Source organism: Hevea brasiliensis, chromosome 11 (genome assembly GCF_030052815.1).
Source record: "Hevea brasiliensis isolate MT/VB/25A 57/8 chromosome 11, ASM3005281v1, whole genome shotgun sequence".
NCBI lineage: Eukaryota > Viridiplantae > Streptophyta > Magnoliopsida > Malpighiales > Euphorbiaceae > Hevea > Hevea brasiliensis.
The window spans coordinates 18,380,629-18,396,565 of NC_079503.1; the positions used below are offsets into that span (position 1 = coordinate 18,380,629).

Genomic DNA, 15,937 nt, shown 5'->3' on the forward strand with positions numbered 1-15,937 from the left:
ATAATTAATTCTTTTGAATTTTTCAATTGAAATAAATTATGATTATTTCTATGTTATTATTTTAAATTGTGTTTGTGCACAATAAGTTTGACTTCTCATTTTCTACTTAAAAATTTTTAATTTAACATTATAGTTTTAAATTGTGTTCGTGCACAATACTTTTATATTCACTGCTTTTACTAGCAAATTTATGTAGAGAAATGAGTTATGAATAAGTTTTGATTACTTTGGTTTTGGGAATATTATTTGGAACTTATTGTATTGCCAACTTTGCAAATGGAAATTTTGAGATAAAATGTGATTTATGGTTTGTATGAAATATTGTGATTTGAAATTGTTTTGATTCACATTTGGCATGACACTGTTGATATATTCCTCCCTCTTTGACTTATCGATGCAGGGTGAGTGTGATTATGTTCCTCCTCATTGACTTCCCACCGAGGTGAGTGTGGATGAGTACTCATTATTCAGCTAGCTTCCTCCCTCATTGATTTCGATTATTGGGGTGAGTGTGTCTTGTCGTGGTGTACAACACGGCATGTGTGGAAAAAAATTGTGTCATGGCCTAAATTGTGTTATCGATTGGCAAAATTGTATTATTCAGTTATTTAATCGAATTGTGTTATCGATTGGCAAAATTGTATTATTCAGTTATTTGATCGAATTGTGTTATTGATTTGCAAAACGGTATTATTCAGTTATTTGATCGAATTTTGTTATTAATTTGCAAAACGGTATTATTCAATTACTTGATCAAATTTGTGTTAGGTGAATTTTGTAAATTGTGAAATGGAATTGTGAATCATTTGATTTGTGAATTGTCAATAAAAGATTTATATATCGCATTTCAAATGGTTATCGTGCACCACTGAGTAAATTTTACTCAACGATAGCTTTTCATTGCTGTCGCAGGTAGACAGACTGACAGGGCAGCAGACTAGGCTGCTAGTACTACATTGAGAGATCATCGGGTATATTGAGTATACCATATTTTGTATTTTGTAATCAGAATGTATGTTCCTTTGTATGTATATATTGTTCTTGGTTTTGAGCAGTTGTAAATTAAAATTGTACATTGAAGTTGTAAAGTAAATTATGAGTATTTTGGCTTGAAAAATTTGTACTGTATTTCTTTTATCTCAGTCTTTGAAAAATTATTGTGAATTTGAGTTGAAAAACATATTGTGTTGAATTATGTTGGAGTTTGAGATTGAGAAAAATATTGAAGTGCTTTTTACAGGTTTTTGAAGAATTGTTTTGTCCAAAATACAGATGGCACTCTGCCAAAATTTTTACAGAAATTATTAATAGTCCAAATGTGTTAGCTGTTTCACTTCAGTTCAAAAAGTTTTTTTAACACCTGTAAATAGTGCTCACCACTATATAAAGAAGTAAGAAAAGTTTTAAAATCCCTTGTAGTGTATTTAATGGGTTATTAGTAGATGAAGTTGGTAATTCATTAGGTATACTACGGGATCATGTTATGCCTTACAGAGGGGTAGGGTGTGACATGTTTTAGTGGTATCAGAGCAAAGTTTTTAAATTCTGTTTTCACATGTTATTTGTATATTCTTTCTTCATAGTACAACTGCTCAATATCATTGTTTGATACATACAGTACATTACATTATAAATATGCACTAACGGGAGGAAATCTCCTTGTATTAATTGTTCAGGAGGTCTAAGATCCTCGCATTGACTATGGAAGAGGGTGATCGTTCAGTCGATCAATCTATAGAGGCTGAGGTGCAAGGGGATGCCCCAGCCCTACATATTGTCAGTGGTTCAGCAGCACCAGCCCCCGCAGTATCGCAGTTCCCTGCTCAGTTCGCTCAGCAGATGGCCACAATGTTCCAACAGATGGCTGGTAACATGCCTACTCAAGTCCCAATACAGACACCAGTGTTACAACCACAGTCTTCTGCAAGGCAGTATGACAAATTGATGAAATATGGGGCTACAGATTTCAAGGGGACAGTAGATCCTCTAGAGGCTGAACAATGGTTAGAGAGGATGGATAGGGTATTCAAGAAACTGCATTGCACAGAGGAGCTCAGATTTGAATACTTAGTATCTTTGCTATAGGGGGATGCTTATGACTGGTGGAAAACCATTCCCCACAGTCTGGTAGAACCTACAGTGCTAACCTGGAGTGACTTTCTCAGGGAATTCAGACAAAAATATGTCCCTGATGCTTATGCAGATCAGAAACTGCAAGAGTTCCTAAGTCTGAAACAGGGGAATAAATTTTGATACATTAGTGATTAGCCCTTTAAAATAAGGATTGTGATAATAAGTGAAATTAGTTTTGAAAGAGTTTATTGGCGAAAAGTATTTTCTAACACACTATAAATTATAAAGTTAATTGGCGAGCCTACTTAATGGAAGGCAAGAGGATGTAAAAGTAAGATGCAGTAATGGAATTGCTCTAGATGAGGGCATGGAGGTTACTGTTAGAAATTGCTAATGGATATTGTAATCAGAATAAGATTCGAATATCAGTAAATTCAAAAAGGATAAAATATCGAAAAATTTGATCTATTGGGATGTATCGTAGTAACTATGCAATGTTCTTGATGTTTATACTGTAAGCTGCAGATTACAGTACTGACTTGAGATTATTGTGTAGAGCTACGTACTACCCGATAGTATACCTAGATAAGAATAGTTACCAACGGCATCTGTTTTGGTATAGTTATGCCAGGACATAATTTAATTGTTAGAAATAAGTTTGAAAATCCTACTTAGGGATCTAAAACTCAAAGGTTAGAATATCGAAAGGATATAGTTCAGTACAAAAGAAAGTAAGTTATAGAATATTGACAGATAAAAAGAGTTATGGAAGTAAAAATTCGAACAGTTGGTTCAAATATAACAAAAAAAAATGTAACGAATTTGAGGAAGACTATTGACTAGAATGGTCAGAGGACCAATGACTAGATAAATCCTTCTAACATGACCTCAAGGGTCATTCAAGAAGGAACATAAATCGAAATATTAGACAGGACAATAGTAAGAGAAGATTGGTGTTATACAAACAAATTAAATGTTGTATTAAATTGTTAAAAGTCTTATACAAATTCAAGAGAAAGAAGATTATACGATCATATAGAAAGGAGAAAATAAACGTATGACTATTGTAAGATGGCTATTGGGAAAAATTTCGTGGACGAAATTTATTTTAAGGGGGGGAGAATTGTAACACCCCTAAGTTCGGTAGTGCGTTCTACTGTTCCGGTGACCAGTGTTGTCCGGACAGCTAGAATGCCTAGAACTACACTTCGATATGAGTGAGGAGACATTAAATAATGAAATACAAGAAAAGAAAATACAAGAAAAATAAAGAAAAAATAATAGTAAAGAAATGCAACTAAGTTAAGCGAGCCGAGAACCTTAGCGCTGGGTGACCGCACTGGGAAGTCACGGTGTGGGCCGTTGACTAGCCCTGGACCGCGGGAAACCCTGAAAAATATTTTTAGGAGTTAAAGAGACATCAATTGAAGTAGAAATATCATTAGAAATATCAAAGAAAAATTAAATAATTAGTACAAAGAAAAGCGAGAAATCGAAAAACGGACAAAACCCGATGTTACCGAAAAATCGAGAATGCAACCCGAACAGGGGCATTGTGGTCATTTGACACCCCGAGTTGTCTTTTGACCTAAATGTCCATTAAAAATAAATAATATTACACTTGGAAAATATAATGAAAAATTAAATTGGTGGTATATAAAGTAAATAGCAAAAATTATGGGTTTAATGTGGGAAAATAAAATCTTTGATTAAACTAATGTTATTTCTACATTAGTGGACCACTAACACCATGTAAATCAATTAAAAACCTGTCATCTTCCACTAACTTCTGCACAGCCATCTTCTTCCTCAAACTTTCCCATGGCCAAGCCAAAAAGCTCCCAAATTCTCCCATGGCCGTCCAAGCTCCAACCTCCATGCGTCCATGATCCAAGCTCCCAATCGTTAAGGTTTCTTCATTAAACTTGACCACCACACCATGGGCAGTAGATAGGCAGCAAGAAGACCAATTTCTGGAGAGGTTTTGAAGAGTTTCCAAAGTGTTAGCAATGACTCAAGGAAAGGGAAGGAAACACTAAGTCAGAGCCAAGAGGCATATATCAGAGGTTTGTGCACAACGACTATTTCTTTTGAATTTTTCAATTGAAATAAATTACAATTATTTATATGTTATTGTTTTAAATTGTGTTTGTGCACAATAATTAATTCTTTTGAATTTTTCAATTGAAATAAATTATGATTATTTCTATGTTATTATTTTAAATTGTGTTTGTGCACAATAAGTTTGACTTCTCATTTTCTACTTAAAAATTTTTAATTCAACATTATAGTTTTAAATTGTGTCCGTGCACAATACTTTTATATTCACTGCTTTTACTAGCAAATTTATGTAGAGAAATGAGTTATGAATAAGTTTTGATTACTTTGGTTTTGGGAATATTATTTGGAACTTATTGTATTGCCAACTTTGCAAATGGAAATTTTGAGATAAAATGTGATTTATGGTTTGTATGAAATATTGTGATTTGAAATTGTTTTGATTCACATTTGGCATGACACTGTTGATATATTCCTCCCTCTTTGACTTATCGATGCAGGGTGAGTGTGATTATGTTCCTCCCTCATTGACTTCCCAGTCTGAGGTGAGTGTGGATGAGTACTCATTATTCAGCTAGCTTCCTCCCTCATTGATTTCGATTATTGGGGTGAGTGTGTCTTGTCGTGGTGTACAACACGGCATGTGTGGAAAAAAATTGTGTCATGGCCTAAATTGTGTTATCGATTGGCAAAATTGTATTATTCAGTTATTTGATCGAATTGTGTTATCGATTGGCAAAATTGTATTATTCAGTTATTTGATCGAATTGTGTTATTGATTTGCAAAACGGTATTATTCAGTTATTTGATCGAATTGTGTTATTGATTTGCAAAACGGTATTATTCAGTTATTTGATCGAATTTTGTTATTGATTTGCAAAACGGTAATATTCAATTACTTGATCAAATTTGTGTTAGGTGAATTTTGTAAATTGTGAAATGGAATTGTGAATCATTTGATTTGTGAATTGTCAATAGAAGATTTATATATCACATTTCAAATGGTTATTGTGCACCACTGAGTAAATTTTACTCAGCGATAGCTTTTCATTGCTGTCGCAGGTAGACAGACTGACAGGGCAGCAGACTAGGCTGCTAGTACTACATTGAGAGATCATCGGGTATATTGAGTATACCATATTTTATATTTTGTACTGTAATGTATGTTCACTGTATGTATATATTGTTCTTGGTTTTGAGCAGTTGTAAATTAAAATTGTACATTGAAGTTGTAAAGTAAATTATGAGTATTTTGGCTTGAAAAATTTGTACTGTATTTCTTTTATCTCAGTCTTTGAAAAATTATTGTAGATTTGAGTTGAAAAACATATTGTGTTGAATTATGTTGGAGTTTGAGATTGAGAAAAATATTGAAGTGCTTTTTACAGGTTTTTGAAGAATTGTTTTGTCCAAAATACAGATGGCACTCTGCCAAAATTTTTACAGAAATTATTAATAGTCCAAATGTGTTAGCTGTTTCACTTCAGTTCAAAAAGTTTTTTTAACACCTGTAAATAGTGCTCACCACTATATAAAGAAGTAAGAAAAGTTTTAAAATCCCTTGTAGTGTATTTAATGGGTTATCAGTAAACGAAGTTGGTAATTCATTAGGTATACTACGGGATCATGTTATGCCTTACAAAGGGGTAGGGTGTGACACTTACATTGCACATCACCTCAAATGGCAGTTCCTAATTTGGTGGTTACATTATTGGTGTAGAAATTAAGGCTTCTTTTATCTTGTAAAAGGAATCAAGGCAACTATCATCAAAGTCAAAAGGAACATCCTCATTTAATAAGTTAGTTAACAGCTTAGCTATTTTGAGAAATCTTTAATAAATCTTTTGTAAAAGCCTGCATGTCCCAAAAAGCTTCACACTCCTTTGACTGATGATGGTGGTGGCATTTTCTCTTTTATCTTGATCTTTGCCTTATCCACTTTGATTCCTTTTTTTGACACAAGGTGACTAAGAACTATGCCCTCTCTTACCATGAAGTGGCATTTCTCCCAATTGAGGACTAGGTTTGACTCCTCACATCTTTGTAGCACTTTAGACTGGTTAGCTAAACACTCATCAAAAGTGGTTTCATAAATAGAGAAATCATCCATAAAGACCTCTAAAATATTTTCAATAAAATAAGAAAAAAATAGTCATCATACATCTTTGAAAAGTAGCTGGGGCATTATGAAGACCAAAAGGCATTCTCCTATAGGCAAAAGTACCATAGAGACAAGTAAATGTGGTCTTTTCTTAATCTTTTAGGTGAATTAGGATTTGGAAAAATCCTGAATACCCATCTAAGTAAAAGAAATAGGAATACTTTGCTAGCCTTTCTACCATTTGCTCAATGAATGGAAGAGGAAAGTGGTCCTTTCTAGTAGCACTATTTAATTTTCTATAATCAATATACATATGCTAGCCAGTGACTGTCCTAGTAGAAATTAGCTCATTGTTTTCATTTTTAATCACAGTTATCCCATCCTCTTTAAGCACTATATGTACTAGATTAACCCATTTACTATCAAAGATTGGGTATATGATACCTACATCTAATAGTTTCAAAATTTCCTTTTTCACGACTTCTTTCATCTTAGGGTTTAGTCTCCTTTGATGTTTAATGATAGATTTACAGCTTTCTTCTATAGGTATTCTGTGACACTCCTTACCCGGCTACAGTGTATCCGAGTAAGCTATGTCACACGGTGTACCGACACACTCTATTTTACCTTAATTATTTTTTTTTTTTATCAAAGTTTTGAATATAGTTTGTGAAATATAGTTCATTTATTGAAATTATAATTTATTTGAGGTTCCGGAAATTTTTAAAGAAAATCCGGCAGAGTACCGGCTAAAAATGGAGAAAACAGTTATTCGGAACCTGTTAAAAACACTTCCAAATAATTTTCAAACAATCCCAACTTCAATTCATCAACAAAATCTCAATATCAAGATATCCACAACATTTCTCAATTTCAGTTCTCAATAACCTTTTCATTTCTCAAACATCCATTTCTCATAATACTCATATACAAATAATAAATAAATGCTCAAATTTTGCATTCATAGCCATAACTTTCATTATTTACATGAACATCAGAATACATTACATAAGTTCAAATACATATGAGAAAGTAAAAATTAGCTATAAAATATCAAAATGACACCTAGTGTCCTACCAATGCACTACAGAAGTTGAGGTGACACGGACACTGTGCAGAACTGCCGGACAGACTCACCCAGTCTGCGGTCTACTGGGCTCATGATCTGTATCTCCAGTACCTACGCGTGGCAAAAGCAACGCGCTAAGCAATAATGCTTAGTGGTGCAATAGTATAATAAAAGAAAATAGCAAAAAAATAAGTATGTATAGAATGTGTATGATTTCTTTGTTTGGTATTGGTGTATCCATTATTTCATTATCTTTGTCCACTTTCATTCATTTGGTTGCCCAAGTAACCTACACTAGATGACTGGATCGATAACGGTAACCGCACCGGGTATCAAGTACCTCGGGCCGACACACCATCGGTCACATATGCATCTCCCGGAGTGCAACAGAACAGCTAACAAGCTGTGATAACAAAAGGAAAAAGGACAAATCTCAAAACAAGGTCAGAATGTCTAAAAGCCATAAAATCACAGAATGGCAAATTGCCATGTGCGATCGCTAATCGAACCCTATTGGCATGCCAAACTATCCAAACCAATCTTGTTAGGTATACTAGGGCATTTGAAACTTTTAAATTCTTCAATTTGTGAATTTCAAGTTTTTGTGTTACTATTCACCTCATTGGTCAACAAAAATGTTGACTTTTGGATAGACAATATGTACATTGACTTTGGCACTCCCAATATACCACATTTTACATTTAAAACTTGTTAGAATTGGTCACCATTACCATTTCTAACTTAAAACCAAGAGGGCAGAAAATTTCAGTTTTTGAAGCATAAGTTTACTGTTCCATTAAGCACTGTTGCAGTGGGAATTTGAAGAAATGAAAAACATGAAAGTTTTTCCTTATTTTGTCTAGTTGAATTTCCTTTTTTGAATCACTCCATTTGGAGTTTTGTAACTCCAGATATGGCCCAAAAACCACATCTGGCCGGATTTCCAAAACTGCAGAATTACCAAATCTACAGTACCATGAACAGTGACTGTGATTGCATATTTGAATAGGTTCTGGCCATAATTTGGGGTAGGTTTCTTCATGAAAGTTGTTTGTCTATGTCTTAACTTGTTGCTGTAAAAATTTCAGGTCAATTTACCATATCTACAGTAAGTTATGACCAAATGAACAGTTACTGTTCATTATTGTTCATTTGGTCATTTCTGCAAGTGCTGTTGCAGGGTATCCGGATTGGGACCAACTTTTGGTCCTCTTGCTTTGGTCTTTTGGGCATGGTTTCTTCAGAAAAAATGTGCCATTATAAGCCTAGTTTTATGTCCAATTGGCCAAACACCAATTGGACCTACACAGCCAAAGTTATGGCTGTGTAAGTGGGCTGGAATTTCAGCCACCATGCTGCTGTCTTTAGGCAGCCTACCATTCCACTTTGCCATGCCATTTTTCAGTCCAATTTATGGTCAACATACCTCAAATGGTCACTAATTGACCATTAAAATGTTCTTTAACTATTTCATAAGCCAAGTCAAATTTTCATTCCTAAACCCTAGCTAAATTTCAAAGTTTTCACAATTTCCCTAATTAACTCTTTCATTCTCTATATATATATGTATACACTTTAAACCTAAGCTCTAGTTCACTCTAAGTCCATCAAACACTCCATTTCTATTCCTTCAATAGGGCTGCCGAAAGGCATGGCATACATACACATAATTTTTTTCATTTTAGTTACAATTCCTTACTTATTTTAAGTCCCTTAGCATAGAAATAAAAAGCTTTAGGTGTATATATGCACTAACCTTTAAGTGGCAGAATTTTCCCCAAGCTTAACTTCACTTTCCTTCCCTTTCTAGGCTGCCAAAAGGTTATGCAAGGTGCAAGGATAATTTTTAGTGAAAGGAGTAGGAGGAATTATAGTGAAAAGAGAAGAGAATTGAAGCTTTGGTTGAAATCAATGGAGGGAGATGGGGAGAGGGTTTTGGCTGGCTTTTGGGGAGGGAGATGGCTGCTGTATTTTTGGTTATTTTGGTCTTCATTTAGTCTCTTTTATTAGTTGGTCAAATGGTTACTTAATTGTGATTGGTGGACAATTTTAAATGACATCACAATGATGTCATAAATTGCATATATTGTATTTTTCTTTTCTTTCCTCCACTACTCATTTCCAATTTAATTTCTAGTAATGTTTATTCATATTTTATGTCATATTAATTATTTACTCAACTGGACAAGTCGGCCAAAAATCACCTCTGAAGGCGAAATGACCAAAATGCCCTTCGTTTGGCTTAACGGGTCAAAATTATGCATCAGATTGAAAATTTTTTCTAGGTATTTTCTTGGCATTCTAATGCCATGGGAACCTCAATGACCCTTCTCTGGAGTCCCAAAAATTATTTTATGAATTTTTCCCCGGGTCTAGGGCTCCTCGTTGCGAGAACCGCAACTTCCCTCTGGTTACCCATCGCTAGGGCACCGGCTCGTTTAACTTGGTTGTATTTTATTTCTAAAATTTTTACCAAATTTTTCTTATTAATATTTGAGTTAATTATGGTCCCTCACTTTAGTTTAAATATTTTTCCGGACATTCTAGCTGTCCGGACCGACACTGGTCACCGAAACAGCAGGATGTACGGAGTAGTTACCGGGAGGGTGTTACATATTCTATGCATATAAATGGAAGGGCTAATTCCTTGAAAGTCTTCTATTGTACACCCTATAATTCTACTATGGGTCCTAAACTCCCTTAAGAGCTTTTCCTCTTCTAAACTAATTAGGCTGGCACTTATTATAATAGAATAATTGGAGTTTAAGTCCAAAAATGCATACCTTAGAGCAAAAGGAAGAGGTTTCAGTTCTACCTATTTCTTAGCCTCTTGTGATTCAGCTTTGGGTTGTGACTCCTTTAACTCTTCCACTTATAGTACTTGAGCTAAGGGTAGAGGTGGGCTAGCTTCAATGGATTGTGCATAGGCTGTAATTTCTTTGTTGTCATCATCCACTATGTTGCTGTGCACTATGCATGCTTCAAAAGGATCTTCAGGATATTTCTTATGGAATTGCTCTTCAATTAGCTTGTCTATAATATCAACCCTTAAGCATTCATCAGGATCTAGCTTATGTTTCATTGCTCTGAACAAGTTGAATTCTACTTTCTCCTCTCCTACTTTAAGAGTTAACTGCCCATTTTTAACATCTATGATAGCTCCGACGATTGCCAAGAAAGGTCTTCCCAATATGATGGGAATTTAAACATCTTTTTCCATCTCCAGGACAATGAAATCAACAGGAATAAAAAATTTGCTTACTTTGATGGAGATGTTCTCCAAGACGCCAATAGGGTACTTAACAAACCAATCCGCCAATTGCAATGAGATCGTAGTTGGTTTAAGCTCTCCAACATTCAGCATTTGGCATATTGACAGGGACATCAGACTCACACTTGCACCAAGATCACAAAGGGCCTTGTCTATGTTCATGTCGCCAATCAAACAAGGTATAGAGAAGCTTCCAAGGTCCTTAAGTTTTGGAGGTAGCTACAAGATGGCACTGCATTCCTTCGTCAAAGCAACAGACTCATAATCCTCCAGCTTTCTCTTCTTTGAGAGGATTTCCTTTAAGAACTTTACATAGGATGGCATCTGTGATAGTACTTCAGTGAAAGAAATGTTAATATAAAGTTTTTGCAAAACTTCTAAAAACTTTTCTAAACTGTTTCTCTAATTTGGCCTTCTGGAATCTTTGAGAAAAAGGTAGAGGGGCTGGTATGGTTCAGGTAGCTTCTTTTTCTTTTTCTCCTCCTCATCCTTTTTAGCTTCCTTCTCTTCCTCCTTTGTTTGGTTATCATAATTACCAGAAGCTTCTTCCACTTATTTTTATTTGTCTTCTGGTTTTTTATTTTCTAAAATTTTGCCACTCCTCAAAGCTACTACCTTGCAATGCTCTTTAGGGTTCATCTCTAGTTGACTTAGCAGCTTACCAATGGCTTTGCCTGATGAAATAGCTTGCTGAGCAATTTGGTTCTCAAGCATCTTATTATGAGTAGCTAGTTGGTCCATTTTGTAAGCTAGTTGGTTTATCATTTCATTCTGCTATTGTTGTGCTACTAAAAAGCTTTCCATCATGGTCTCCATGGTCAACTTGGATTTAGGTTGTTGAGGTTGAGGAGGTGGTGGTGGCAGTGGTGGTCTATATCCCAACTACTTGTTAATAGGCTGATTCTGCTAGCTCTACGAGTTTAACCATGTAAAGTTGGGGTGGTTCCTCCATCTAAGGTTGTAAGTATTTGAGTATGGGTTATTAATCTACCTCTGATTGCAGTTTCCTTCATTATTCACATAGTTCATTTGTTCTATAGAAGGCTCACCATAGTTGCTGCATTCAGTAGTCATATGGCCTCCTCCACAATTGTCGCAGTGTTGATTACTTGACCTTACTGCATTGGCTTGCATATTGTTAAGTCTCCTTGTAAGTTGGTCATATAACGCCCTCACCGTAGGTAGTCCGTACATTCTACTGTTCCGACGACTAATGTCTGTTCGAACAGCTAGGATGTCTGGAACTATACTTAAATGATAGTGAGGAGGTATAAAATGATGAAATACATGGTAAGAAAAATTAAGAGAAAATAAAAAAGATAAAGTGTAATTAGGTTAAATGTGTTAGAACCGTAGCGATGGGTGACCGCACCGGAAAGTTACAGCAAAGGCAATTGCCAACTCCAAGACCGTGGGAAAACCCAAGAAATAATTTTGGGGACCTAATTAAAGGTCTACAGAGGTATAAATGACATTGGAAATGTCAAAGAAAATTTAGTGAATCGGTACAAACGAAAATGAAAATTTAAGAAATCGGCGGATCAAGGATTTAATCGATAGTACCGAAAAATTTGAAATACAACCCGAAGAGGGGTATTTTGGTTATTTGACACCTAGAGTTGACTTTTGACCTAAATGCCCATTAAAAATAAGTGGTACTAAATTTTGAAAATCCCATGAAAAATGAAATTAAATATGAAATGCAATTAAAGGAAAAGTGGGGGATTAATTTGCAAATATGGAAACTTTGAATTATAATAATAATAAACCTAAGTTAGTGGACATATATAAGCACATAAGGACAAGTCCACCACTTCATTTTCAATTCATCTTCTTCATTTTCTCTTCTTGGCCAAATGGTTTCCTCTCAAGTTTCCTCCATGGCCGGCCAACCATGCAAGCTCCATCTTTCCATCTTTAAGCCATGATCTTTGCAACTTCCTTCACTAAATCTTATCCATACATCTTGGGAAACATATAGGCAACAAAAAGGAGAGGAAATTCTAAGGTTTTATCAAGCTCAAAAAAAGGTTAGTGCTAATTTTCCCTCCCTTTTTTAATTAAACTTTGAATTAATGTTGTAATGAGTTGATTTATTGAGAAATTTGAAGAATTGGATGGGTAATTGACGGGATTCAATTTCAACAGCCATGGAAGCTATGGGATTTTGATTGATTTGTACATGTAATTGATGATTAGTGAGGCTGATTAAGTAGTTACATGTATTAGGATTTAATGGTATATGTAATTTTGAGGTTGACTAATTTGAATTAGGGTTTTGATTTTGATTTGGAGACTTTGTGTGTAATTGCTTGAATTTGGCAAGTGTGTAATTTTTGAACTTTGGGCAGCCTTGATTTCCATGAGAATAGGTTAATTCATGTATGTAAATGATGAATTATGATGTTGATTAAGATATTTATAGGTATTAGAATTTAATTGCATGTGTTAGGTATAAATTGGGACAATTTAAATTAGTGTTGAACAAAGTATTGAAAACTTTGAGTAATGGTTCAAATTGGCAGCCTTGAGGTACTTAGGAGAGTGATAATTTCATAAATGTAAGTGTTGATTAATGGTGTTGATGAATAAGTAGATGAGGCTATAAGTTGATTAATGAAAATACTTGTATTAGAAATTGATTGAATGTGAATTATTGACTTTGACCATGGAATTAGGGATTTTGGATTAATTATTAGGGACTTGATAACTCTACTGGAATTTCACCTAATTGAGATTTGATTGATGATAATTAGAAGTGCCATGAATGTTTGTGGAGTTAGGAGATGGAGAAATGAATATTGGGAGTGTAATTTTCCTGCAGGTTATGAAATTGTTGAAAATAGTGTGTAATTTGAGCTATAATTGACCTTGTGTGACTCTAATTGGTATGAGGCCAATTGGAGGTGAAATATGACCTAAAACACTCCATTTTCCATGTAGAAGTCATATCCAAATTCTTCCTAAAAAGTGATCAGAAGTTTGCCCAAATCCGGATTGCCATTTAGTGAACCCAGAAAATGACTAAATGAATAGTATTCATTTATTTGGTCATATCTCACTATAGACAGGTCCAAATGACCTGAAATTTATACCATTGGAAAGCTTAGACATAGGGCTACAACTTTTGTGAAGATCACAGACCCAAAAATGCCATTAACCAAGTCAAATTGCTTGCCCAAGTTGGGGTACCAAAACTATCCAGAACCAATGCAACCTAGAATTGCCAAATAAAGGCCACTTGACCAATTTTGGTAAAGAGAGCATAACTTGGTGCATACAACTTCAAATGCCTTGAAACTAGTGCCAAAATTTCAATAAGACATAGACCTATAAGATTAGTATTTTGACCAAAACTCGAAAATCAAGAGAAATAGGTCAATTGGCTAGGCTAATTTAATGCATAAATTCTGGAAATGTGCAAAGGTAACCATTGAATCCAACATATTCATTTAAGTATATCTTCCACTAGAAGTCTTCAAATGAAATCAGCCATACCAATCTAGAAAGCTAAGAAATAAACCTAAAACTTTATTTTAGACATATTCCTCAACTTATGAATGTAAAAAGCTTAAATTATAGGTCAAATTTACTGACCTAATTGAGGATTATGTTAGTATAGGATATTTGAGTCTAGTCCAATAATGTGGCTATAATAAATTCTAAAAGATTTGAAAAATTACAACTAGAAATTTTGAGTGACCATAAGACATAGGGCAATAAATCCTATGAAGAACACTAAGCCTAAATGTTACTGCAGGCTGTTCAAATAAATTGGCAAATCTCAATACCAAAACTGCCTAGTAAGGGAACCAAAATTCAGAATTGACCTAGTTATGGTTATTTGACCATAACTTGAGTTATACAAATCCAAATGACATGATTCAAAAAGGAAAATAAAGACAAGACATAAAGGAACAACTTCCATTGAGGAAGTGTGGCCAAACAGTAGCCACAAATTGCTCAATTTGATATGTAAAAACAAGACATTAAAGTTAAACCTAAAGAAAGATTCTAGAAATAAATTATTGACTTATCCCTAATAAGTCATTACATGCTAAATTACATGAAATAGATATGTAGGACACACTTTTCCCACTTTCCCACTATAAGGTGACATGAAATCAGTTGGTACATAAAATATAAAATTTCCTAAATGGTTTGCTAAACACATAAGTCATAGGAAAACACACTTAGAACCTATGTTTCCATCATGTATGAAATAATAATATTATAAATATGTATAGTACATGACATAAAATAATGAAAGTGATAAATACATAAGTTATATAAATATATACTTAGGACCTATGTTCCCATTATAATGACATAAAAATTGTATAAAGCATAGATAGTACATGAAGTGAAATAATAATATGTTATGAACCCTTAATAGTACATAGCATGAAATAATAAAACTATAAGTGTTTAATAATACTAATTTGCCCAAAGTATACCTAGACTTATATATATAGTTGGATCGATTGGTATACCAATTAGGGACTACAGATAGCAGTACTGCCTACATGAATAATCATTGATTGACAAAATATGTCTGATATGATTTCTGATCGCTGGCCTTGTGCCTGACAGACAGTTGTATACAGGCTATTATATGCCTGCCCACTGGCCTTGTGCCTGACATGATAGATGCCATTGTGCATAATTGTATTTCTGGCTTTAACAGCCTGCCCACTGCCCTTGTGCCTGACATGACAGTTGTATACTGGGTAGACATATGGAGGTCTAACCCGTATACTCCCATGTATCCAGCATTTTAGTTTGTTATAGGTTAATTGGGCACAAATACACTGATATGACATGAAATACACTGATATGACATGAAATACACTGATATGACATAAAATACACTAATATAACATGAAAGACACTGAAGAAATTTTAAAGACTCTAACATGAGTTTAAAAAGATAGAGAATGAAATAAATACACAGAAAAGATATTGCTAATTAATTTATTCCCAAAGTGCAGTAAAATATGCAAATGATCTAGAATTTCAAAAGTTTACACATAATTATTATTTATAATTATTTAGTTGAATTTCTTTAAGATTATGCACCACTAAGCAATTTGCTTTAGCACGTTGGATTTTCCATTGCGTAGGTACTAGAGACTAGACACAGCAGCCGCCATAATAGCAGCCGCCATAGTAGTATTCTGATTACAGTTGTCCAGATCTGCTACAGTCCAAAGTCCAGAGTCACCTCATCAGTTATAATACTTTGGTAAGGCCCATGTATAGACTAGTATTTTAGTTCATTGTGTATAATTATGATGCAATTACTAGTTTGTGATGTAAATAAAAATTGTAATTATATATATTTTGGGTTGTAAATAAAGTTATG

General features: G+C 34.3%; 1 protein-coding gene across 1 annotated transcript; it reads right to left on the minus strand.

The window, feature by feature from the left end:
- Positions 1-10,173: 10,173 nt before the first annotated feature.
- LOC131170229 (uncharacterized) lies at positions 10,174-10,734 on the minus strand. Its single transcript, XM_058129297.1, has 2 exons — positions 10,564-10,734; positions 10,174-10,434 (listed from the first exon to the last, which is right to left on the minus strand). The coding sequence occupies exons 1-2, from the start codon at positions 10,732-10,734 to the stop codon at positions 10,174-10,176; spliced, it is 432 nt and encodes a 143-aa protein (XP_057985280.1).
- Between the last annotated feature and the right edge of the window lie 5,203 nt (positions 10,735-15,937).